This window comes from Prosopis cineraria, unplaced genomic scaffold (genome assembly GCF_029017545.1).
Source record: "Prosopis cineraria cultivar Desert tree isolate PC_DT_omini unplaced genomic scaffold, ASM2901754v1 PC4, whole genome shotgun sequence".
NCBI lineage: Eukaryota > Viridiplantae > Streptophyta > Magnoliopsida > Fabales > Fabaceae > Prosopis > Prosopis cineraria.
Window position 1 is genome coordinate 40,206,148 of NW_026555335.1, and position 22,950 is coordinate 40,229,097.

Genomic DNA, 22,950 nt, shown 5'->3' on the forward strand with positions numbered 1-22,950 from the left:
CGACCATAACTTCACAGTTTAAAGAGTGCATACTGAGAAATTTACGTATTCAATTTTTTGTTAGAAAAAGCGAAAGGGTTGGTAATTTGAATTAAAATCATTGATACTTGTGATGAATATACACTTGAAGAACGGATAATTAGGCACTGTGATTGAATCAGCAGTAATTAAATATGACATGAATCATGAACCCAGGAAAACAACATATATTTAGGTAACACTTTCCAAACTATAAATGACATAGAATCCATGTTTTTACTGATTGTATTGAGACAATTAATCTTCTGACTAGATCTGACGTCAATCAACATTCAACGTCCATTCAGAAATGTGATTGAACAAGCCAGAGATTTTTTGACACGCTTTAGAGTAGTGCCTTTGAATTTCATGTATAGAGATGCAAACTTTTGTGTTCATTTTCTAGCTCAAAATGCTTGAGACCGGGAATTTTTGTGCTTTTGATCAACCACATCTTTATGTCAAGAGGTGGTAGATGACAAATAAAAAAAAAAGGTCTTATGTTATAACCTAATTACTTTTGTATCCTGTTTGGATTAATCTACCCTTTCATATTAAAAATAAAAATAAAACTCCAAATGTGCTTTCGCGGGGTTTTAGAGGTAATATCTGTAAGAAGTAAAAATCATAGACTTCGCAAAAACACATCTAAAACGGAAAAACAAACTAAATCTTAAGGCACTAAGTCAATGAAAATAAATTTGCAAGAAATGAGTAATCAGCTTGGCTTTAGAATTAAAAGCCGTGGAGACCGCACTCAGCAGAAAGTGAGCTGTTCTTGTATCCGTCCCATATGTCTTGATGAGTGTTAGTGGACAAAAGGCCCATTATTCCTCAACTTTCTAATATTTGAATTGGATCGACCAATTACTTTTCCTTTTGTTGGGCTTTGAAAACTAGTTGTGTTGTTCTTGTTTTTGGGTCTGAGCTGGAGACCCTTGATAGAAATTTGAGGAGGATTAAACGCCATTATCAAGAAAGTGCAGAAATTGAGCAAAAATACATTGTGGTCATTGATGCTTGATCTTATATAATCTTGGCAGTTGATCCTTCATATAAAATAGTTTAGATTTAAATGAGTGATCATAGTGCCCTTTTGTTGCATTAATTTATGATAAAAACCAACATCAGCAGCCTTATTTTAGTAATTGAAATTAATTACGTGAATTAGACAACGTTATTATCAAGCGTTGGTCTTAATGGAAGGAACTATGATCACTCAGGCCTAAGATTTTGAGTTCAAGTTTTTATTAATGCAACAAACTTTTCAGCAGCATGTGATCCCTATTCTAAAGATAATTAACAATGTCACTGGTTTGAGTGCTTAGAGTGAATTATATTTGTCATTTTTTTAATAAAAGATAACCAGAGTAGATTCCATGCATCTAATTTTTTTTTTAACAAAAAAAACTTGATATGTAAAATCACCAAAATCTGTCTTGAAATCCAACAAAAATGAGCAAAGCGGCACGGCAAGGCTGTAGATTCCAGTTCTTTACCATGCTCATAGTATTCTGAATGTCCCCATGCCACTGGTGATTGAAACTCTCTCTCTACATATAGCACATATAACTATATATAGGGGATTACACAAAAATGTCTGACTCTTTCATTCTTTCAAATACCAATGTAAACACACTGGATTTGGCCAATAAACCGCACAGAGAAGCACCATGGCTAATAAATTATTATGCTGTGGCAAAAGTTGAAACCCAAGGCCAGTAGTTACATATATTTTTAAAGAGATCACCACGTTCATTCCCCATGGATCAACAAAATTGTGTTCCTGAGTTTCCTGGTTGCACATAAATAATCCAATCCTGCTCCCTAGCTACAAACACTTGCGTTTCTTTGTTTGATTCATGACTGTATGGTCGACAATCTGTCTAAAAACCGCATGAAATTTTCGTCTGTGTCCAACATGCTAATTCTCACGTACTTGGGGCTAACCCCAAAGTGCCTCCCACTTCTTGTTAAGATCTTGTGCCCTCGAAGAAAGCTCTCACAGTCTTCTATATCCCCCTCACACTTCAACCACACGAAAGCTGCACCGAAGGGAATGCCACAGATAAGGCAAAAAAAAAAAAAAAAACCTGTAGTGAAGGGTTACAAGAAGTTCGTGACTTTGGTTATTACCAGGTTGAGGTTCAAGGACCTGAGTGAAGAAGGTGCAGAATGAAGGAGAAAAGCTTGGCAAGCTGAACATTGCGCTGCGTTCAACAGCTGCTCTGAGCTGCTTCCATCTCTGAGCCATGAGGATGTAGCTGAACTTGAAGAAGGATTCTCCCCCTTGGGAGCTTCTTTCTTGCTCGCAGCCATCTGACACTGCCCTCAGGACCTTGGCAGCTCTCAGCTGCGAGTCCTTTGACACACCTATTGTATTCAGCTCTATAAATTTAGTCATTTTCTTAGCCACCTCTTGATCTTTTACAAGAGCCCACCTACAACAGGATCAAGTGAAATTTTCTAAGGGGCAGATAGAGACGGTATGGTACTTCAGGAGTAAATGCTTGTTTCCAAAACCAAAAACCATTATTCTGGTCCCGGACAGATCAGTGAACCTTCAACCGGTTCTCGACATGTATCAATTCAGTCCCTCAAAATTATTATCATGCTTGCAATGTCGCTTTTTACATTTTCTCTTAATCCAAAATTTAAAGATATATTATATGACCCAATGTATGCACAAACCCAGGACCTCTCAAATGCAAAGCGCGCCACTCCATTGAGTCAAGTTTGTCACCCAGCATTGAAGTGAGCAGATTGTTAGGAGTGACATTAAATTTTGGATGAGGATGCAAGAATAAAAAGACAACATTGCAAGTATTGGTATTTGAGAGACTAAATTGTAAGAAACCGTCGTGGGGAGGCTAATTTGAAAGTTGATCAATCCATCTGTCGAGGACCAAAAGGGAGATTTTCTGTCTTAATTATGAAATTACCCTATTCGCATTCCTGCATGGCCAGTGCTTTTAGAGACGGTGAAAAGAGTGAGCTCATGATCTGCAGGGGAAGAGATAGGAGTGTATTGTGGCCAATAATAGGCCAGGTCATGAACCAGTAATCCCTGGCTCCGGTTCACCACAGAGCGCCTCACATATCCATCAGGGTTATTTGGGGAAGTGACAAGCTCAATGTAAGGTCCTTCTTTGTCAAAACTATCTGCATCGCCAGCCCATTTGTACAGTCCTGATTTCTGGTAATCAGTCATTGATGGGTATGACTGCAAGTAAATTCTTCATCAATTCAGTCCTAAACCACCATTAATATCAGTTAAAATGTCTATAGCCTGCCATGTACAATAAAGCCTATAACATTTATAGGTAAAACTTTAAGAAGCACTGAGAAAAATGCAGCTCCTTGTTGAATGTGTATACGTCGTAGATCAAATTATTGAGTACTGACAGGTAGCTAATTTCTTTACAATCTTGAACAGTATGAAGAATCTGCAATGTGGTGAGTTGTAATCCCATCATAACTAAAACTTAGAGCCTCTCAAAATCATTTGCTTTAAATTCTCAGAAGGTATATGCAATGTAGTGAGTTGTAATCCCATCACAACTAAAACTTAGAGCCTCTCAAAAATCATTTGCTTTAAATTCTCAGAAGGTATATGTATTGCTGCTTTGTTTGTCTGTAATATCAGTAGCAGTGGTAATATTTTATTCCTTTTTGCCTTTCTTCAAGAATTAAACACAAGACCCCACTTTTCATGTTCAAGTACGAAAAATTTTCCCAAAAGTGAGGGTGAAAAAATAAAAAATTCTTTGTCAGCTAAGCACATGCAGATGGTCATCATAAGCATCCATGTGATGATCAGGTGCTGCTATGCAATTGTGTATATGTGGCAGAGAGACAGACATTAATGGAGACAAACAACCAAAAAGCTGAGGATGCACAAGGACGCAGAAAATTTATCACTGGATGCAGATACACAAGATATGGTAGCGAGTCAGGAACAAGTCGCCTTCTACAATTAATATATGCCTCTTTCACAACACGCCTATCTTTCCTCTTTCCTTTTCATTAAAAAAAATATCCAAGAATCGCAGTGAGGAATAAATTTAAAGCTATGCATTATGCAATCCCCTGCCCAATATGCTAGATACTTATAGTAGTTAATCGCCACCATCGTCTTGCTTAGATTCTCTAATTCTCTAATCAGCCCAAAAGTAAGTTATAAACCATTGCCAATTACAGGTAGTAAATAGCTCACATGGTAGCAATAATCTTGTTGATGAAACAAAAGTCAACTTTGAGGTGTACTCACCGAGTAATATGGTGCGGCGGATACAACGCTGATTGGTTCAGCTGCATCAGGAGGGGAGAGAGCATAGAGAGCGGCCAGAAAGAGCTGAGAAGAACCCGTGCCAACTACAATATGGCGACCTTCTGTGACAGCATTGCCAACCACATCGTGCAGCCTCACCACCTCCTTCGCCAACTCAGGCTCTAGAAACCAACAAATGTTGGTGGCATCGGAAAAATAGCTCATGGATTGCCATCCTGGGATTGTTATCGTGGTCTTGTCACCCATTTGTCGCCAAAATGTCTCGTAAATTGTCGGATCTCCGCTGCATGAATCAGCTCACCAAGTTAACATCTTGAATTCAATGCCCGTAACATAGATTTTTGAGTCTACCAGGATTTTGTATGCACTGTGCAGTGACTGTAGTGTACCATGCCTCCCATTGAAATTAAAACGAGACAGGCACAGCAAGAGCTGAAACAAGGTGGTCCAAAGGCTCATTACAATGCCATGGTCTGTAGTCGAAAACTTCGAAATAATCAGAGTACATTGCAACAAGCATGAAAGAATGGTGGGGCAGGGAAGAAAGATACTGTGAGAAATTGTCAAAATGTTGCTTAAGGACAGTATGGGCAAAAAAAAAAAAATAAAGGGGGAAAAAGAAGGCAGATCTCTCTGTATCGTCGAAACAAATGATTCGATAGGTACATGATATCAACTGCCCAGGGGTGCACAGGGAAAGAATGAATAGCTTTAGGACCCACAAAGTGGCAGCAAATCCAGACGACCCATATGAGAGAAAAAATAAAGGAGAGGAAAAGTGAGGAATGCACAAAAGGACACATAGAAAGCTACAATTGACTGTAAATCACAATTGGGACGCAGACGACAGCCCAAGGCCAAAGGCGCACTTGAGTAACTAGTCTTTTAGGTCATAACCATGGCCGAAAAAGGGTGTGCTCATGCACATGGCCCCCACCAAACTCCTCTGGAATTCCTTCTTTAACAACACTACTATCTTCCAAACACTACTGAAACTTCAGGTTAAAAAAAAAAGAAAAAAGAAAAAAGAAAGACAATACTGAAAAAGTCATTTTACTAATTGTTTATTTATACCCACAAGTCTGAATAATATTAATAACTGGACCCGAAGTCCCAAATATTGAAATGTGAATAAGCAGCACCGCCAATTGTGGTGCTTGATGCTGAAGGGCCTAGCTAGGACAAAGCACTTACGTCTAGTGCTCGGTCAGTGCAAGCCCATTAATTCCCAACTAATTTTCTCCAACCCTATGACTCGGGAACAGACGGATGTCATAATGATTTTTTTTAATAAATTTTAAACGAATGGGTCAAGTTTCATAATTCCCGAGTTAAAAAACTTGACCATAAAGATATATCGAAATTAAAGCCATGACTTGTCCTTGTCTTCCCCGAGAACTAGAGCAGGAAGAAGCAGAGCACGGCACAGTACACTGAAGACGTAAGCGATAATATAAAGCCACCTATGCCCTAGCTAGCACAGACCCAGAAATTGACCCTGAACTTGATACTGATGATAATGATGATGATTCATAATCACAGTAAGTAATAACATATAAAATGATGATTTAATCATGAACACGGAACCGGAGATTTTTTTTCTTCCCGTCATTTGTTGGATCACCGGCAGATTAACAGAGTGCCTTCAAAACGAAATGAAACGAGTTCTGGAATTATAGAAACCAGTATAGTATGATCGATCTTTGTTGTACTTACTGGTCGAGGTTGATTACTCTTTCGCTGCCTTGTGGATGATTGGCACGAGTGGAATTAGCCAAATTGGAAGACGAAGACGAGGAGAAGGAGGAGGAAGATAAAGCGAAACGTGCCTCGTGAACGACATGCCCATCTCTCTGTTTCTTGAAGCAAGAAGAGCCTTTGTAACCTTCTTCGCTCTCATACACCATTCTCAGTATCAAACTCACATTTAAAGCCAGCGACAACACCAACAAGTTCCACAAAGACAACATATTGGGAAGCTTTGCCATGCTCCCCGATAACAGAACAGAGTAAGCTATAGAACCAGAGGAAGAACACCTTCGTGGTATGATAACGTATCAGAAAAAAGCCATGTATTGCAATTGAATTGAATGGGGTGCAAGCTTCTTAACCGCTTGTCTCATTCAACAGAACACCCGCCAACAAAGCGCAAGACCTCAGACAGAAGGAAAACAAGGCTTCCAATCACAGGGGGTTGGAGATGAGAAGAATCTGTAATGCAAATCCCGTGAGAATTCCGAGAAAGTCAGGAGCAGAGTAAAGAGATTCTTGCAAGGACCCCAGCATGGAAACAGAAAATGATTTGAGAGGAGTATAAACAAGGGAGGCAAATATGAAGGAGCTCTGGGTCGAAACAACACGTGAGTATGGAAAACGGAGGATTTGGAGGTGGGGGGAAGAATGAAGGATGATTCTTGATGGAATCGGGAAGGAGATTATGTCAGTAATCAAGAGATTTAGTTGGGTTTACCCAGAAAAAAGGAGCAGGAAAGAAAACTGGGAAGCTAGATCTTGGAGACAGTAAAGCTAACGTGAGCGTAGATTCACTGTTTCATTTCGGGGATGGTATTGAATGCGGAAATATATACACACTATAAATAAATAAACGGTAAAAAGTTACAGAAGGTCCACAGCGAAAAGCTGATCACCTCCTTCCGTGCTCCGAATGTGTGCAATCCCAGTTTGTTTGCTTATTTGTTTGTTTTTTTTTTTTTTTAATTCTCTTCTTCACTATGCTTACTATCCATTTAGTTACCCTTTTATTCTTTGGATTTGATCCAATCCTTCTTCCATCAACTGTCATGCTTTGACATACACAATCATGATAGAATACTTAGGCTTACTTATCTTTGTATTTAATTTAATTTTTTACATTTCTGGCTGATAGCCTTGTAGTATCAGATAGTATTTAGATTCAGTATTTGCAATGCCTTGAAGCGTTCAAAATTAACAAAATTTAGTTAGTATAGTTTTTTGTTAACAAATTTAATTTTACAATTTGAGTTTGTTGTTAATATTAAAGTAAGGAATAAAGGCTAGATTTAAAAACCTTATTTAAATAAGAGTTTAAATTTAAAAAATAAGAAATTTTTAAGATAATTAGATTTTAAAACTCGATCCTGATAAGCCCTAAAAAAAAAAGCTAAAACTTGAATGATCCTCCAAACCTTCTCTTACATTTTTTCTTTTACTTTGGAATGTACCATTTAGTAAAGAGGAAATAACTCCTTCGACCATTTTAAGTTATTTAACTCTCTTCATCTTTTAATTCAACCTCATCTTTTTTTTTTCTCTTTGTCCCGCCTCTGCCTCTTGCTTCTTTACTTGCCCTCTGCCCCTCTCCATCTCTCAACTCACCTTTTCCTCTCATCTTTTGACTCATCATCTCCCTGTTGCTTTGACTTTTTAACTCTCTTATTTTCAAATAATTTCTCTTCTGATATAGAATTCATTTTTAAGCCATGAATATTCAAGATTTTAATTTGATTTATAAATTTCAATCCTTCATCTTATTTTATGAGGATTATATCAACATGCTTCATGTATTTTATTTCTAGAACTTTTGTTGTAAATTGTGATGGCATTAACTAACATGTAATTGGACTTTTAATTCTTTTTTTAAATAATGTGAGACCTTAATTTAGTCTATATTAAATTCTAGAGTTAAATTATAATATTAAATGCTATAATATAAAATTAAATTATTTTTTGAAAAAAAAAACTTTAAATTATAATGTTAATTTTTTAAATCAAGTTTTTAGGTTCAACTTTAAGCAATTTTAATAAGGATTGAACCTTAAAACTTAGTTAAAATTTGAGAAACGGAGCTTTAGAGTGATTTAAGAATTAGGTCTGCCCATTTTCCTTATTAAGGTATTGAATAAAAGTAAGGTAGGTAGACATGCTAAAAAAACATAAGTAAGAACTCTAATTCAAAATATAAATATTTTTTTCTCAGTTAACTTTAGTTCAAAATATAAATAATTTAGCACATGTGAAACAAAATTTATTATTTTACCTCTTATATTTATTAATCTAAAAATTTGTGCAAATATATATCTCACTCATCATAAAATGCTTTGATAATTTGAATTAAAAGTAAAAAAAATAATATATATTTTTATTGGAATGAAAACTTTATTATTGTGTGAATTTTTTTTTTAGAAGCTGCTTATATTTTAAAACAGAAGAAGTATAAATATATATAAAGAAACTGAAGGATGAGAGATTGGTTGCAATGGACTTATGGACATAAGTGATGGGCCTAAGTATTCTACTATATTGATCGCGATCATAATTATAAAACGAAGTTAACTAATTTCATGTTTCTTTTTGAAGTGATAGTTGATACCTTTAAACTTATAAAAATTTGTTTAACTTTTTAATTTCATCCTTCATTAAAATTAATTATCATAATAAAGTACCAAACTATTAAGATTGTCCGATAATTAAAAGCATTTCTAACAACTCGTTGCAATTAAGGAGAAACAAAATTTGAAAAAAAAAAATAATTACCATATATTTACTCTATACTTGTGATTAACTAGGGTTTTAAAATTTTGTTGCATGGTTAGAATCTGGTCGAGTGCGTACGTGCATGGATACACACATGTTCTTAAACACAAGTAAGGATGAAAACAAGTGAGAAGTCAAACTTGATTAAATATGCTTAAGTCTACAACTAGGGCCAAGCTTATATGTAGTTTTTTTCTTGTTTTTTTTTTTTAGGCTTAGGCCTAAGCTTACAAAAGGCTTAACCTGAAACCTTTTTAAAACCCTACTTAACATTTAAAAGGTAGAGTTACATAAGCACCATTTTTTCAATTGTGGCAGTGGATCCATGAAAACGGAAGTTCTTTGTCAAAAAAAAAAATGTAGACGAAAGTTCTTCTACTGATGATATATTATATTTTTTAATAATGTGATAAAAAATTATGAGAACCAGGGGAGGTTAGATCTACCACGTATTGAACAATATTGTTTTTTATAGGAGGATATTTGTGCATGATAATAAATAAATAAGTAATTACTCAATAGAATACTATTTTTCCTATAACCAATCCACTCATCTCTTTTGGCGGGGGGGGAGTCAGCCTTCTCTCATTGAATTGCTGGTATGAATAATCAAGAATATTTTTTATGGGCACGAAAAAGATTGATGGTTATGTTACCAAAATGCCCATGCTTAATCTTTTAGGGATATACATTTTCAAGAATATTCAATTGCATTTTTATGAAAATTGAAGATATATTCAAATATCCATAATTGTTATAATTAAAAAAGAAAGAAATTTAAAAATATTCATTTACATTTTCATTAAAATTGAAGATATATTCGAATATATACAAACATTATTTTAAAACTTAAAGATATATTCAAATACACATAATTGATATCATAGAAAACTTTTCCATCATATGCAATGCTCTCCTTCAATTTCTTTCATATATGAAAGGAAGCTAGCATTAGTCATTAGATGTGAAATACTATCATGACATTGCATATTTCATTGCGGGCAATAAATCTTCCATGAAATGCAATTTCTTCTCATCATATGCAAGTATCTCCTGTTCGCATACATTTTTTTCATCCATATATGAGGTTTTTTCGTGATATGCAATATTATTTTGTCAAGTGTAAAACTTTATCACAAGGTGGGATATGTCCTTGGATGCAATACATCTTCCATGATATTCAAAAATCTTCTATTGGTGCACATTTTCTTCCATAAAGACATTTAACGTCTTCAAATATTGACACGAAGAGCCTTGGTCCTTTAATATTTCCAACTATTGATGTTGAAGGACCTCCAAGTATTGATGCTGAAGGAACTTGGTCATTTTTTTTTTTGTTCAATTCATTTATTGTTCTCAAATATTGGCACTGAAGGACCTTAGTCCTTCCATAGATTCTAAGTACCTTAGAGCAATAAATTTGAATTTTTGGACAATTTTTCCAAAAATTAAAAAAGCAAAGGGAAATACAATGTAGTTGGTCAATTAATGGGTGCCCCCAAATTATAGCATTTTTTTGTGGCCCGAGATATATAAGAGAAATGAGTGAAGGAGAAAAGAACAGAAGGATGGTCGGTTGAGGGCAATAAATAAAACAGAATGAAAGGGAAAAGACAGAGTATATTCCCAGAGAACATAGAGGCTGGACCTGTGGGGCGATTGAGGGTCCACAAAATCAAGCCCTCTCAAAAGCAGGACCATGGACCAGCCTCGGCAATGCTCAATTGCTCCTTCTTCCTTTTTCATCATTCATTAGAGCTCAGTCACGTCTATCTTCTTCTTCTTCCTCATCATCCCCACACACACACACGCCCACTCTCTCTCTCTCTCTCTCTCTCTCTCTCTCTCTCTCACTCTTGTTTTATCTGAGCCTCTCCTTTACTATCCTGCAATCAACGTGCTTACCCTTCCAACTATCCCACCTTCTACTGCTGGTCCTTCCTCTTTGACTTTGTCAGCCCCTTCTTCGTTCATATCTCAATCGTCATTTATGATTTGCGCTAAAATATACCCGCGTCAATACGTTTGCCACATTTGCCTCTTTTCGTTCATTTCTATTCTCTTTTATTAGTTCATCAATATACGATCGATGGATCACTCCAAAATCTATCAATTTCATGAGTCTTCAACTGTTTTTGTTTGGCTGGGCTTTAACAAGAAACTGTGAAATAAAAGGGGGGGGGGAAACAGAACTAGAATATATTCCAAGTTAAAATATCGGAGTGTTCAGAAAATCCTAAATGAAGTGTTCATATCATTCTCTAAAAATATAATAAAGAACAACAAACTGATACTGCATCATTAAATATCTAAACGTTTTGATGGTGTATGCTAAATGTTGATGTGGGAGATAATTTTCCTGAACAAGACTAACACCTCCTTCTAGTTATTTTAGACATTAAAAATTCTTTTTCAAATTGTTATTGGTGAAAAATAACATCTCTAGTTATAATCATCCAACGCATGGATAATCTCTAGAAGAAACTAATTGTTTCTTATCAACTGAAGAGTCTAGTAATTCAAAACTATTGGTGAAAAATGAATTTTTTTCCTAATTTAATGTATCTAACATTTAGAGAAAAAAATTTCAAACTTATTTCTAGTAATGACCTCCGTCATTAATTTTACTTAACTCAACTAATCGATAACTTTTTTTTAAGTATCAACTATAACTCAACCAAAATATTTATTTCAGAAAGAAGACCAAAAGATTGAGATCCTAAAAATTGTTTTACATTAAATAGTGGAATTAGATCATATAAGAATTAAAGTACTTGAAAACATGTAGAAACATAGAATATAAAACTTAATATTGAAAAAAGAAAGATAAAGGACAAAACATTAATTAAGGAAAATTGCATTAGTTTGCCGCCTTTAGGAGTACCTTCACAATAGCCGACACTCTCGCCATAACTTGTGTCAAGTTTGCCAATGCTCATGGTATAGTGACCAACTCACCATGACCTATGGCTCTATTTATCGTGGCTAACACGTTCACTCACTCACCATTGCTACACTCGTTGTTTGCTATGTGCAGTAAACCTTGCGTTTATGAAGTAGTAACAACAGAATGCAAAATTTAACCTTCCAACGCACCTAATTAAACACTCAGACCTCCAAGCAAAGCGATTGAAGAGTCCACAAATGGATAAATTAAAGGTCTCACTAATAATGGCCCTAGTTTCATCCAAATCTAGTACCAAATAAGGATTCTAGAACACATGATGCCAAAAGCACCAAAGTCAAGTGTCTCCCTTTTTAAGCTATTATTATTACAATCATTTTCAAACAAAAAAATACATTCATACTCACATTCACAATAATTTACTTGCATCCACAATTTGAATACATTCAAGCCTCCCCTCAGGGCTTACCATCAACTAGTGTAACATCCAGAAAATTAAAAGTCAAATTAAGTAAAGTAAAAGAGAGTAACTAAGTTAATTAATGTGATGTATGGCCAAAGAGGTCTAATAAGTGATTTTGATTCTAATTTTAGTCTTAAATTCAGGTTTGAAGCAAAGTGGTTCACCTGGGCATCAAAAAAGAAGAAAATTTGAAGAAAGAGCTTCTATGCCATATTTCACGATCTTTGATTGGGATCGAACCACCAATGTTAACCAAACTGCCATCTTTGAGTAAGACTAGACCATTGATGCCAATCGAGATTGAATCGCCAGCACCAATCAAAATTAGATGGTCGACTATGACTAGGACCGGAGGGCTGGAGTTAACTGGGAAATGACTGCTGGTGCCGACCACGATCAAACTACCAATTACAACTGAGAACAAATCGCTGGCTTTGACTAGGACCAAATGATTGATGCTAATTGGAACTAAAGGATTAGCTTTGACTAAGAATAGAAGGCCAAAGCCAATAGAGAATATACCGATAATTGTGATTGGGATTGATATATCAGCTTTAATTAGAACCAGACCTCCCGATGATGACTAGAATTGGATCACTGGAGGTGATTGGGACCAAACCATTAACTGTGACTAGGATTAGATGGTCGCATCAACCTTGATTGCATGGCTGGTGCCACTGGTATCAGACTGGTGGTGTTAATTGAGACTTGATCGCCGTTGCAATCCGAACCAACTTATGATCACCATCTTCAATTTAACCTCATTGAGGTTAAACCATAAATTAACTCCAAAACATAGTTATCCGAGATTTTAAAAGAAGAATTCTCTAAATTAATTCAAAGGAATCCCAATTTGCCATTTCAAATCCCAATACATAAATTTAAGGACTCCAAATCAAAGTTTTAAAAACAAAGCTAAAGCTTGGAAGATAATAGAACCTAAATAATGAGTTTTTTTTTAAACTCAAAATAGATTTTTACACAAAATTTAACATGTGCACCGCGGCTCATAGCTCGTGCGCCGCAGCGTGTCTTCTCTGTACCATGCATTGCGGTGCATTGCACGAAATTTTATAGATCAGTGTTGTCATTTGACAGCACAAGGAGCGAATTTTTGACACGTCTCAAATCTTCTTTCGACATCCGATTGAGGTGGTTTTGGTGTCTACATGAAACTTTCTCCTATCTCTAACTAATGGCACTAGTTTCACAGTCAAATTCATTTTCTATCAAAAGTTTGACACTAAAACTCATTTTGACACATTTTCACAAAATTTTCCAGATGGAGTGTCCCAACTCAACTACATATGCCAATAGCCTACACCAACCCTCCGACCATACTCAATGGACTCTTGTGGACTCGTGCAACTTACCACACACAACCAAAAACACTTATTTCATAAAATCACCACTCAACCCAATTTTCACAAAGCATAGAGGGGGAGAAAAAGTTGCACAAAATAAACCATTTCATTCATATTTTTCAAAAATATATATGCTCATACTTGCATAAGTAGTTTGATCTTATCCTCGAGTTCACAACAAAACTCACTAACCCAGGGCAAAAATACACTAGTTAATTACAAAATCATGCAAGTATTACCAATCATGATAATTAATCCTAGTTGGCAAAGGCATTAACAAATACACATGTAAACAATTAAAGAGAGGTATAAAAAGGATTTACTCTACCAATCCTAAGCCTCAGTATGTTTTTCCCAATTTAAATCCGGTGAGCTAATCCCTAAAAACATTGAGAATTAAGAGGGTGAGTGCAAACACTCAGTAACTAAGTTTCATTTAACCCTTACAGTTACATATTAATTATAATAGATGCAAATAGGCACATAACACATATATCACATAGTATTGGGCCACGGTTCACAAAACTAACAACCATTTGATCGGGCTTGTCACAAAACACCATATCATGTCATTTTCAAAAACGTAACTTAAGGTTGCAAAAATAACAACCATGCATCCTTAACATGCGTCGAACTACAAAACTAACAACCATATGATCGGACTTATATGTATGATTATATGCCAACTTTATATCCTCCTGTTATCTCCGACATAAAAGTGGTGGCTATCACGTAGCTACGTTCTTCATGGACTAACCCAGCCTTCCACTTGTGAGGAGCTACTGGGTCAGAGTTGACTCACTCACTTATGTAATCCGGTTTTTCCTAATATTAACAACCATGGAGTGTCGTACCCCTAAATCAACCATGGGACAAGGGTTACCTCCCAATTTCAAAGGTCAATACCAAGGCTATATGGGTTTCAATTAATCTACTCCTTTTCCTAGGCAAACTCTCACTAATAATCATGCTATGTACATTTTACACATAATATGCATTTAACAATCTTTTCTCAATACATGAACTCACATAACACAATTGCTCTACACTTTAACACATATCTCATCACAAATTCTCCACCCCTATTTATAAATCACAATTAATTTTACAAAATGTCAAGGGTGGTAGAAATCAAGGTTTTCTTTTAAAAGAAACCATTTCACAATCAAGCACTCGCCAATATGCATCATCAAATTGACCATAAAACATATTTCACAACACAATTAACATACAACTATAAAAATTAAGTTTCCTCTGATTACCTCAAATCTTTGAGAGATTAAAAGTTTACCTCTTATTATATCAACTTTTTCAAGCTTCAACGATCTTGAATGGTGCCAAGATGAACCTCTCTACAACCATATTACAAGGATATCATCATTATCTAGCTCTTTAAGCTTTATCAATATAAACTCCACATACATTATTTTTATCAATTCATAATTAATACCCATGCTTGCCTAATGAGCATATTAGATTTCACAAATGCATATTATCATTAATAACACCTCAAACCATCATTAATGCAGATTAATCTCTCCCAACCACCTCATAAATACTTATTTTTAATATTAAATGCTCTTATTGACCAACCACTTTTAAAATTATCAATGTGGTGTTCCAATACATTAAATCACTCCTATTAATCTCATTTTAACTAATGAAATTAGACCCATACTTTTATGGATTGAAAATCTACCTCCCAACTCAAACTCTACCATAAATCATTACAAATGAGGGAGAGAAAGGAAGAAAAAGGCATCATAATCTTACCTTGAGTGTTTGGGAGCTTTATTCTATCAATAATGGGATCAAATGTTGTGCCCTAGTAGAGCCAAAATGAGCTCTTCATTTTCTTTCTCTTCTCCTTTAGTTCTTTTCATGTAGAAACAAATCAGATATATCTGATTTTTTACCGTGTGCCACAGTGCATGGCACAAAAGATCTCGTTACGTTTAAATTGTATCCGTGCATCACGGTGAACTAACCACACACCGCGGCGTATGGCACAGAACACAACTCTTTACTTTTTCATTCTCTTTTCTTGCCCAACTGGCCGGCCATCGATTTGGACCCACTTCTAGGGCTGAAATCACATCAATTATGCCAAGTTAAGCCCCTCTGGCCACACACCTCATTAACTCACTAACTATCCTAATTAGGTTAATAAATCAGCATTAAAATTTTTTAGATGTTACCTTCAATTTGTCTACCTTTATCGTATAATGCCAAATGCCGCTACTAATAGGGAATGGTTTGGTTTCATCATCTAGGTCTAATCTGCAGCCTTCAAATTTTTGTAATTATCCCTTGGATTGTTGTAAGCATTGCTTGGGATCAAGCCATTGATGTCGACTAGGACCTAGTTACCAATGCCGATCGATACTAGGCTACTGATATCATCTGGGTTTAGACTGTAACACACTAAATTTTTTTTTAAATAATTTAACTCAACCATAGTTGGGTTACAGCCACCCAACACATTTTATATCAATAATTTCAATATAAAAAAATTTTATAATTGGCTTCAACTCGCACAATACAACATTTCAGTTAAATTTTTACCTCCCACATGCCATTAGGTTAAATCACATTTGTCCATCCTTATACTCCCAACAAGTAAAATAACTAATTTAGTCAATTTTCAAAACAAGCCAGTTATTTGATCTCATAATCATGCCATTTTAACCAATCCAAAGTAAACCAAATATTAAAATTACAGTCATCTAAAGTGTACCAAAAACAGAAATAGTTTGAAAGGCATGATTACATTTATACATTCATATAATTGTCAATAAATAAAAAGTCCTAATATTGGCAATATAACACATTATAAATCATAAATCGAATACCCAAAGGAGACAGTGGATCTATGCTACTAAGCATCTGGGACTCCTCTACGTGTCAGTCATGGCTCTTCTCCTGAAAATTGTTAACCACATAATGAGACTCAAAAGTCCCAGTAATCAATACCAATTTATGATAGTGTGTACAAACAGTTAAGTGTGTGCTTACTAAGTGGGAACCAAAAATAATATAATTCCAACAAAATATAAAAAATATTACAATACACAAAAACAACCATTCTTATATCCCTCAATTAACCTCGAGCTGTAACCCTTACTCGGTGCTAAATTACCCGACCAAAGGTAGATTAGCCCGAGCCTTTACAAGCCACCTATTGAGCTCCAATAGGAGCGTACCACGTGGCACATAAATACAACAACAATAGCAAGTTTCCCAACACCTCCCACAATAATCAAACAAATTCATTATAATATTGCACAATTATACAATATTATAAAATTCACAATTTCTCAATAATCACCCAATTAACATGAAGTAACACTAATCATAAATTAAAAGCATGGTTACCTCGTGGCTTTTTCAATAAATTATTTCTTAAAATTTCTCTCCCACCACAATCTTCACCAATAATACAATCTACAAATAACATATTATTTATAAATATTAGTTTCAATTTTTGAAACTAATAAAATAATTCTAATAATAGAATTAAAAATATAACATAATTCTTAATTTTAATCTTAATACAAATCTAGAGTTAATACTATTAAGTAAAATTTTTAACTCCTTTTTTAGTCATCAATAAACATTAATAATCTAAAAATCAACTTCTAAACTAATTTTTATTATCAAAATTTTCTTTTTATTTTATAAATTCGCACTTAAAATACCCAAAAATTAAAAATTGAGTCTCTAGCTTAGAATCAAAATTCTATAGCCATAATAATTCATTTCTCATCTCAAATAATCATTTAAATCTCAATAAATTAACATATATTTTTAGATCTAATTTAGAATTTGATCCATAAGCCACAAATTTAAAGATCATCAACAAATTTATACTCTAGAACATTTATTATATTACTAACAACCTCAAAAATCATATTTATTCAACATAAATTCATCCCTCTTTCAAATCCTAAATTTTCTACCATTATAAAATTAGAAACTAAAGAAGAAGGATGACTAAGAAAAAAATTTTAAAACACTTACTTAGTCTTGAAAAACTTAAAATCACATTTTAAATATCCTATTAAAAACTCTTACCTTAAAAACTTAGATCTCCACACTGGCGACTCACGCTCACTCTGCCTCAGCTTGCGCACGAAGGAAAGAATGAAGAAACGAAGGAAACAGGTGAATTTTTATAAAAATTCAATGGGTCCCACATTTTTTTATTATTTCCTCTTTCCTCTCTCTTCTTCTTTTTTATTATTATATATGCACATCACATAATCATAACGCCGAAAGCATCCGTTCTCGTTTTCTTCTTTTTTTCCTTCCTCTTTCTCATACCTTTTCTCTTTTTTTATAATAATAATAATAATAATAATAATAATTTAATAATATATTTTTTAATTAATTAATTAATTTAATTTAATGTTCTTTTTTAAAAAAATTTAATTTAGAATTATATCCTAAGTTAGATTTAATAAGCATTTTCTATTAATTTTCTTATCTCTAATTATTTTTTAAAATTTTTATTAACCCAAATTAATTATTAAAATTTAAATTGAGATGTTACATAGATAGCTGGAGTCGACTAAAACCAGGCCACTGCCCCTAATTTATATCGAACATCGACGTTGTTTGGGTTACCCTTAAATTCAAATATAAATTTTAGAATTAGAAATTGTTTATACAATCCAAACAAAAAATTTAAAATATATTTTAAATATAATATTTTAAAGATGAAATTTTAAATTCAAATTCTTAACCCAACTTTACCTATTTAAACGCAACTTAAAAGCTGTTCTAAGGGGAAATTAAAAAGTTGAAAATAAAATACTATCACATATAACAAGTGGATAGGTGGCATATATATTCTTCACAAACAACACTAGCTAGCTAGGCAATTATGGTTCCATTAAGTAGTTAGGCATATTTTATCAACTAATTTACATGCCACACACATATGACATCAACATTAATATCAACATAATTTCATGTCAACAAAGGAAAGAATAATACAACCTCACAGTGGTGTTGAGTTCATCATCACTAATCATATTTGACATCTCTCTGTTTTTTTTTTTTAATTTTTTGCCAATTAATAAAGTTTATGTTTATCCTGCGTTTCAACGTTTTAAAAAAAAAATATCCCGAGAGAAAAAAAGGCGTTGTTTCATTGTTCTTGGCCCATCGTCTTTCACTATATACAATGCATTTCTAGCTCATCTTGTTAGTGGAACATTATTTGATGAACTCATACGTTAATTATTATATATATAGTCTTTGGTTTGGGGGCAACCTCAGATCCTTTAATATTATTTGTTGATGAAGCCAGCCCCACTCCGCTTACTGTGTTTTAATCATAATCCCACCATTGATGACGAGGTAAGTGGGCCGAAAAACGATATACACGTATACATGTGTGTATAAATATGTGTAAAATAATCACTAGCTCGGTACTGCCTGCTAATGATTCAGTGGTGTTGCCTTGATGGTGGAGATATTTTGACCATGCTCACTTTTCTTAATTATATGAAACTCTCTCCATATGATATTGGGATAACGACTGCCACGTAGAATCAAGTTATATAAAATTCAATAACTCATGAATTCACATTTTTTGGTTGCTAACCACATTTTAAAATTAGAGGGGATTTTGTAATCTATTTTAATCCAGTTAAAGCAATTTAGTATCCGTTTGAATTTCAGTTGGATATAATTAATTTTAAAAATTATTGATAAATATAATTAATTTTAATTACAATTAATTATATTATAATATAATATGTTTAGATATTATTTTTTTAAAATTTATTTTTATAGAATTTAAGATGTTTGAATAATTTACTCAAAATTAATTTTAATTGTATAAACTACTATAAAGAACATTATTTTTCAAAAATAAATTATAAATATATTTGTATCTAATATTATTAATTTTTTTAAAATTTATTTAAGAAGTAAAATATATTATTTAAATTACATATTTGATTAATTATAAAAATTTAAATTATATTAATATTAATAATTTAATTTACGTAAATAAATAATTTAATATATCTTAGTTTAAATAAAATTAATAAAAGAAAAAGATTTAATTCTTAAATATCAAATATCAAGTCTACAATAATTAATGAAGATAATAATATACGAATTGATTTTTAATGACATCATGGATATGAGTCATATTTGATGAAGATGTCAAGTACTGCGTTGAAATTTTGACAACATAAAAATGTAATAATGTAATAAATGATGCAAAATCTCTCTCTTTCTTTTTCTGTAGACTTTTACAGCAATCTTTATAATAACTCTAAATTTTAAATTAAATTAAATTAATTTTTCTCTATCAATTAATATTTTATTTAAATTTATAGTAAATGCTAAGTGAAGGGTGGTAGTTGACAGGAATTTATATTAGCAACTTTTTTGAAGATTTAAATTTTAAATTTTACTAAAAAAAAGGAAGAGAAAAGATGAGAGTTTAGTTTTATTTTTATTAAATTTTATGTTTTTCTTATAATTTTTTTGAACCTTTTTTCATAATTTTTCTCAATGCTTTTTGATCAGCTTTTTCGCGTAAGCGCAAATACAGCTTGGGAAAAAAATCAATTTTTCCCAAAAAATTGATGTTTGGGTATTTTTTTCGATTAATTGATTTTTTAACTGAAAAAATCAATTATTTTCTTAATCCAAACAGGCACTTGGTCTGAACTATATATTTAGAAATATGCACACTATATATGTAAAAGATGATCTAAAATCAATTTGTATGATCTAAATTTTATTTTTATAAAATTTAATAATTTTTTATCTTAGAAACGTATAAGTTCTCTTATAACATGACATTCGCTCGGTTGTGTCCCTGCCAGTATCGCTCGAGCTTCGCTGAAATCGGTAGGAAAATGCAGGCCCTACTTATTTATTATATGCGAAGTAATGGGCCGGCCGAAAGTCAAAGTTTAATATATAGTTTTAAATAGTTGGTGTTTTGATGAATAAAAATAAAACTAAGTTCAGTATAAGAAATAAAAGCATTAGTTATAAGGGTTGATTTACCCTTTGAAGTTTTTATGCAGGCACACCTAATATATTCAAGTTTTTAGGGCGCAATTTAATCCCAACATTTTTTTTTTAATTTGATGCAATATTACCTTGCCATTAATATTTGACTCGTTGACCATTAATTTTTATGTTAACCATTAAATACTTTTCTAGTTAGCCACATCTGAATCCATGTGTCAAGGCGCAACCCATTCTGCTTCTCTTTCTTCTCTAAAATACAAGTATTCAACACTGAGAAACTCTCCTGTTTGGAAATAACCCCAAAGCTTGAATTTGCGGCAATATCTTGAACCCTGTTCTCATATAAACTAGAGAATCGACCCACCACCTCCTTCTGCACCCCAACCCTTTTGTCCTCCCTCAACATAGATCTGGAACGATAATGGAAGGGCTAAAGCTACAGACATTGCCAGCAATGGAGGGAGAGGAGGTCGAATGGAAGAAGCCGAGATATGAGAGAAGGTGGCGGTGGCAGAGAAGCTGGATCGAATTCAGGCAACAAGCTAAGGGTGGAAGAAATGCCTCTTTTGTTGAAAGCCCCTTCAACTTTCGTTCTTAGATCTGCCATCTGTGTCACGTCTCCTTGTGCCTGGCTCTTGTTGAAGCGTTGCTGACCACATTGCCAAATTTTGCCATTGACAAGCCTCTTGAACTCGTTGACTTACATAACACCCCTTCTCCTGCATCAATTCATGGGTCGTTATATTAGTTTTAGAATAACAGTCTCTCTCTTGCTCTTGTTTTTTGTTTGGGTAAATCGACAAGAGGATTTTTTGTAGAAGTGAGGGGAATATTTGTTAATGGAAAACCTAAAATGGCTTGTATGATTCAGATATGATTTTCTATTTTTTTTTGTGCTATTTTTTTTCCCCCTATAAACTGGGCTGAGATTCAGATTAATGCCGGCGGTGAGGTTTTTTTTTTTTTTTTTTTTGGAATCGAGTTGAAGGGGAGGGAGGAAAACACAACGTGGACATAGCCAAACCATGTCACTGTGTCTGTATCTGTTTTCTATGTAATTAGAATTTTATTTCAAAAGAAAAAAAAATGATGTGATGGCATATGGGCAAGCCATTTCGATCAAAATGGTCAAATTGTTACGTTGGGGGGACATTATACCAAATTCAAAAAAATATTAGAATAAAATTGAACCAAAAAATAACTTGATATCGTGAAAATTTCAAACGTAGATTTATATTTTAATGATAAAAGGATATTTTATGCATATTTATATATAATTTTTATTCTTATATTAACTATTTAATGTATGAATTAAAGATTAAATAAGATAAAATATCTGATATAAAGATTTTGGTATATTTAAAAAAAGAGAGATAAAATAACATGAAAAAGGTCCGAAAACCTTCGACCAGCGGCGAATGAAGCACCTAAAGGCTCAACCACAGGTGGAGGAGCAAGAACTAAAGTAGAACTCTTGCTCTTACTTGTGTTCGCGTGCGGTCATACCAAGAAGAAATTCATCCACGCGTAGATGAAACACAACTGGAAAGGGACACGTTGCCTTTTGTCCGCACGTGGATAAGAGTGCGCTCAACATGACCGCGTGTGGACGAGAGGAAAAACGGAAAAAATATCATTTAAATATTTTAAAATATTTCAAATCAGATATCATAATATCAAATAAGATAACGTGTGATTTAGACAGATTATAAACCTATAGCGATTAAATTTATTATAAATAAGTCTCTCAAAAGCTTCTCAATATATTTAATCTCAAATCTAAAAGTTAAGAGACATATTGTAAAATTTAAAAGAGTCTTTTAAATTAGAAGCTTTCTCTGTCTAACTCAAAGTAGAGAGTTGCCTAATTAAAATGTATTTTATTCTTTATTTAGTTTTAATTATTTTTTTATTGAATATTAAATTTTGTCTATGAAATTTATTTTTTCTTTTATATTTATCTCTCTTATTTTAATTACATTTTATATATGTGGCCAGCATATGATTTGTTTGTGGGTGATTTGATGAACTAAAAAATAAAGAACTTACCTGAACATAGAAAGATATGCACAAATAATTAGACTAGAAATAATTTAGGAGTTTGTGGAGACTTAAATCATAGCTTCATGATTTAGTTAGAGAATAGAATTTAGTGAGAGCTAGATTTAATTCTAATTAAATATAATCTTGATATATTAAAAAGTAATTAGGATATTTTAAAAATGATTGTCACTCTAAAAAAGAAAATAATTAACTAAATTAGGACAGTCTATCTTGATAGGTGAATCATGACCCTTGACACCCATATGATTGGTTGGTTCGTGATTTTGCTGATTTTCTTGTTTATTTGATTTATTTAATTATTAAATATTTTTCATAAATCTTTATT

At 33.2% G+C, this 22,950-nt stretch overlaps 1 protein-coding gene across 2 annotated transcripts; it reads right to left on the bottom strand.

Annotated features, from left to right (window-relative positions):
- Positions 1–1,604: 1,604 nt before the first annotated feature.
- On the bottom strand, positions 1,605–6,938 carry LOC129309710 (tryptophan aminotransferase-related protein 2). 2 transcript variants are annotated; one of them, XM_054951393.1, is made up of 6 exons: positions 6,026–6,938; positions 4,661–4,741; positions 4,289–4,592; positions 2,961–3,241; positions 2,155–2,459; positions 1,605–2,063 (listed from the first exon to the last, which is right to left on the bottom strand). In XM_054951393.1, the coding sequence occupies exons 1-6, from the start codon at positions 6,295–6,297 to the stop codon at positions 1,879–1,881; spliced, it is 1,428 nt and encodes a 475-aa protein (XP_054807368.1). In that variant the 5' UTR covers positions 6,298–6,938; the 3' UTR covers positions 1,605–1,878. The 2 variants fall into 2 exon arrangements, with proteins under 2 accessions (XP_054807368.1, XP_054807369.1); XM_054951394.1 differs by lacking the exon at positions 4,661–4,741 and having other exon boundaries at positions 6,026–6,929.
- Between the last annotated feature and the right edge of the window lie 16,012 nt (positions 6,939–22,950).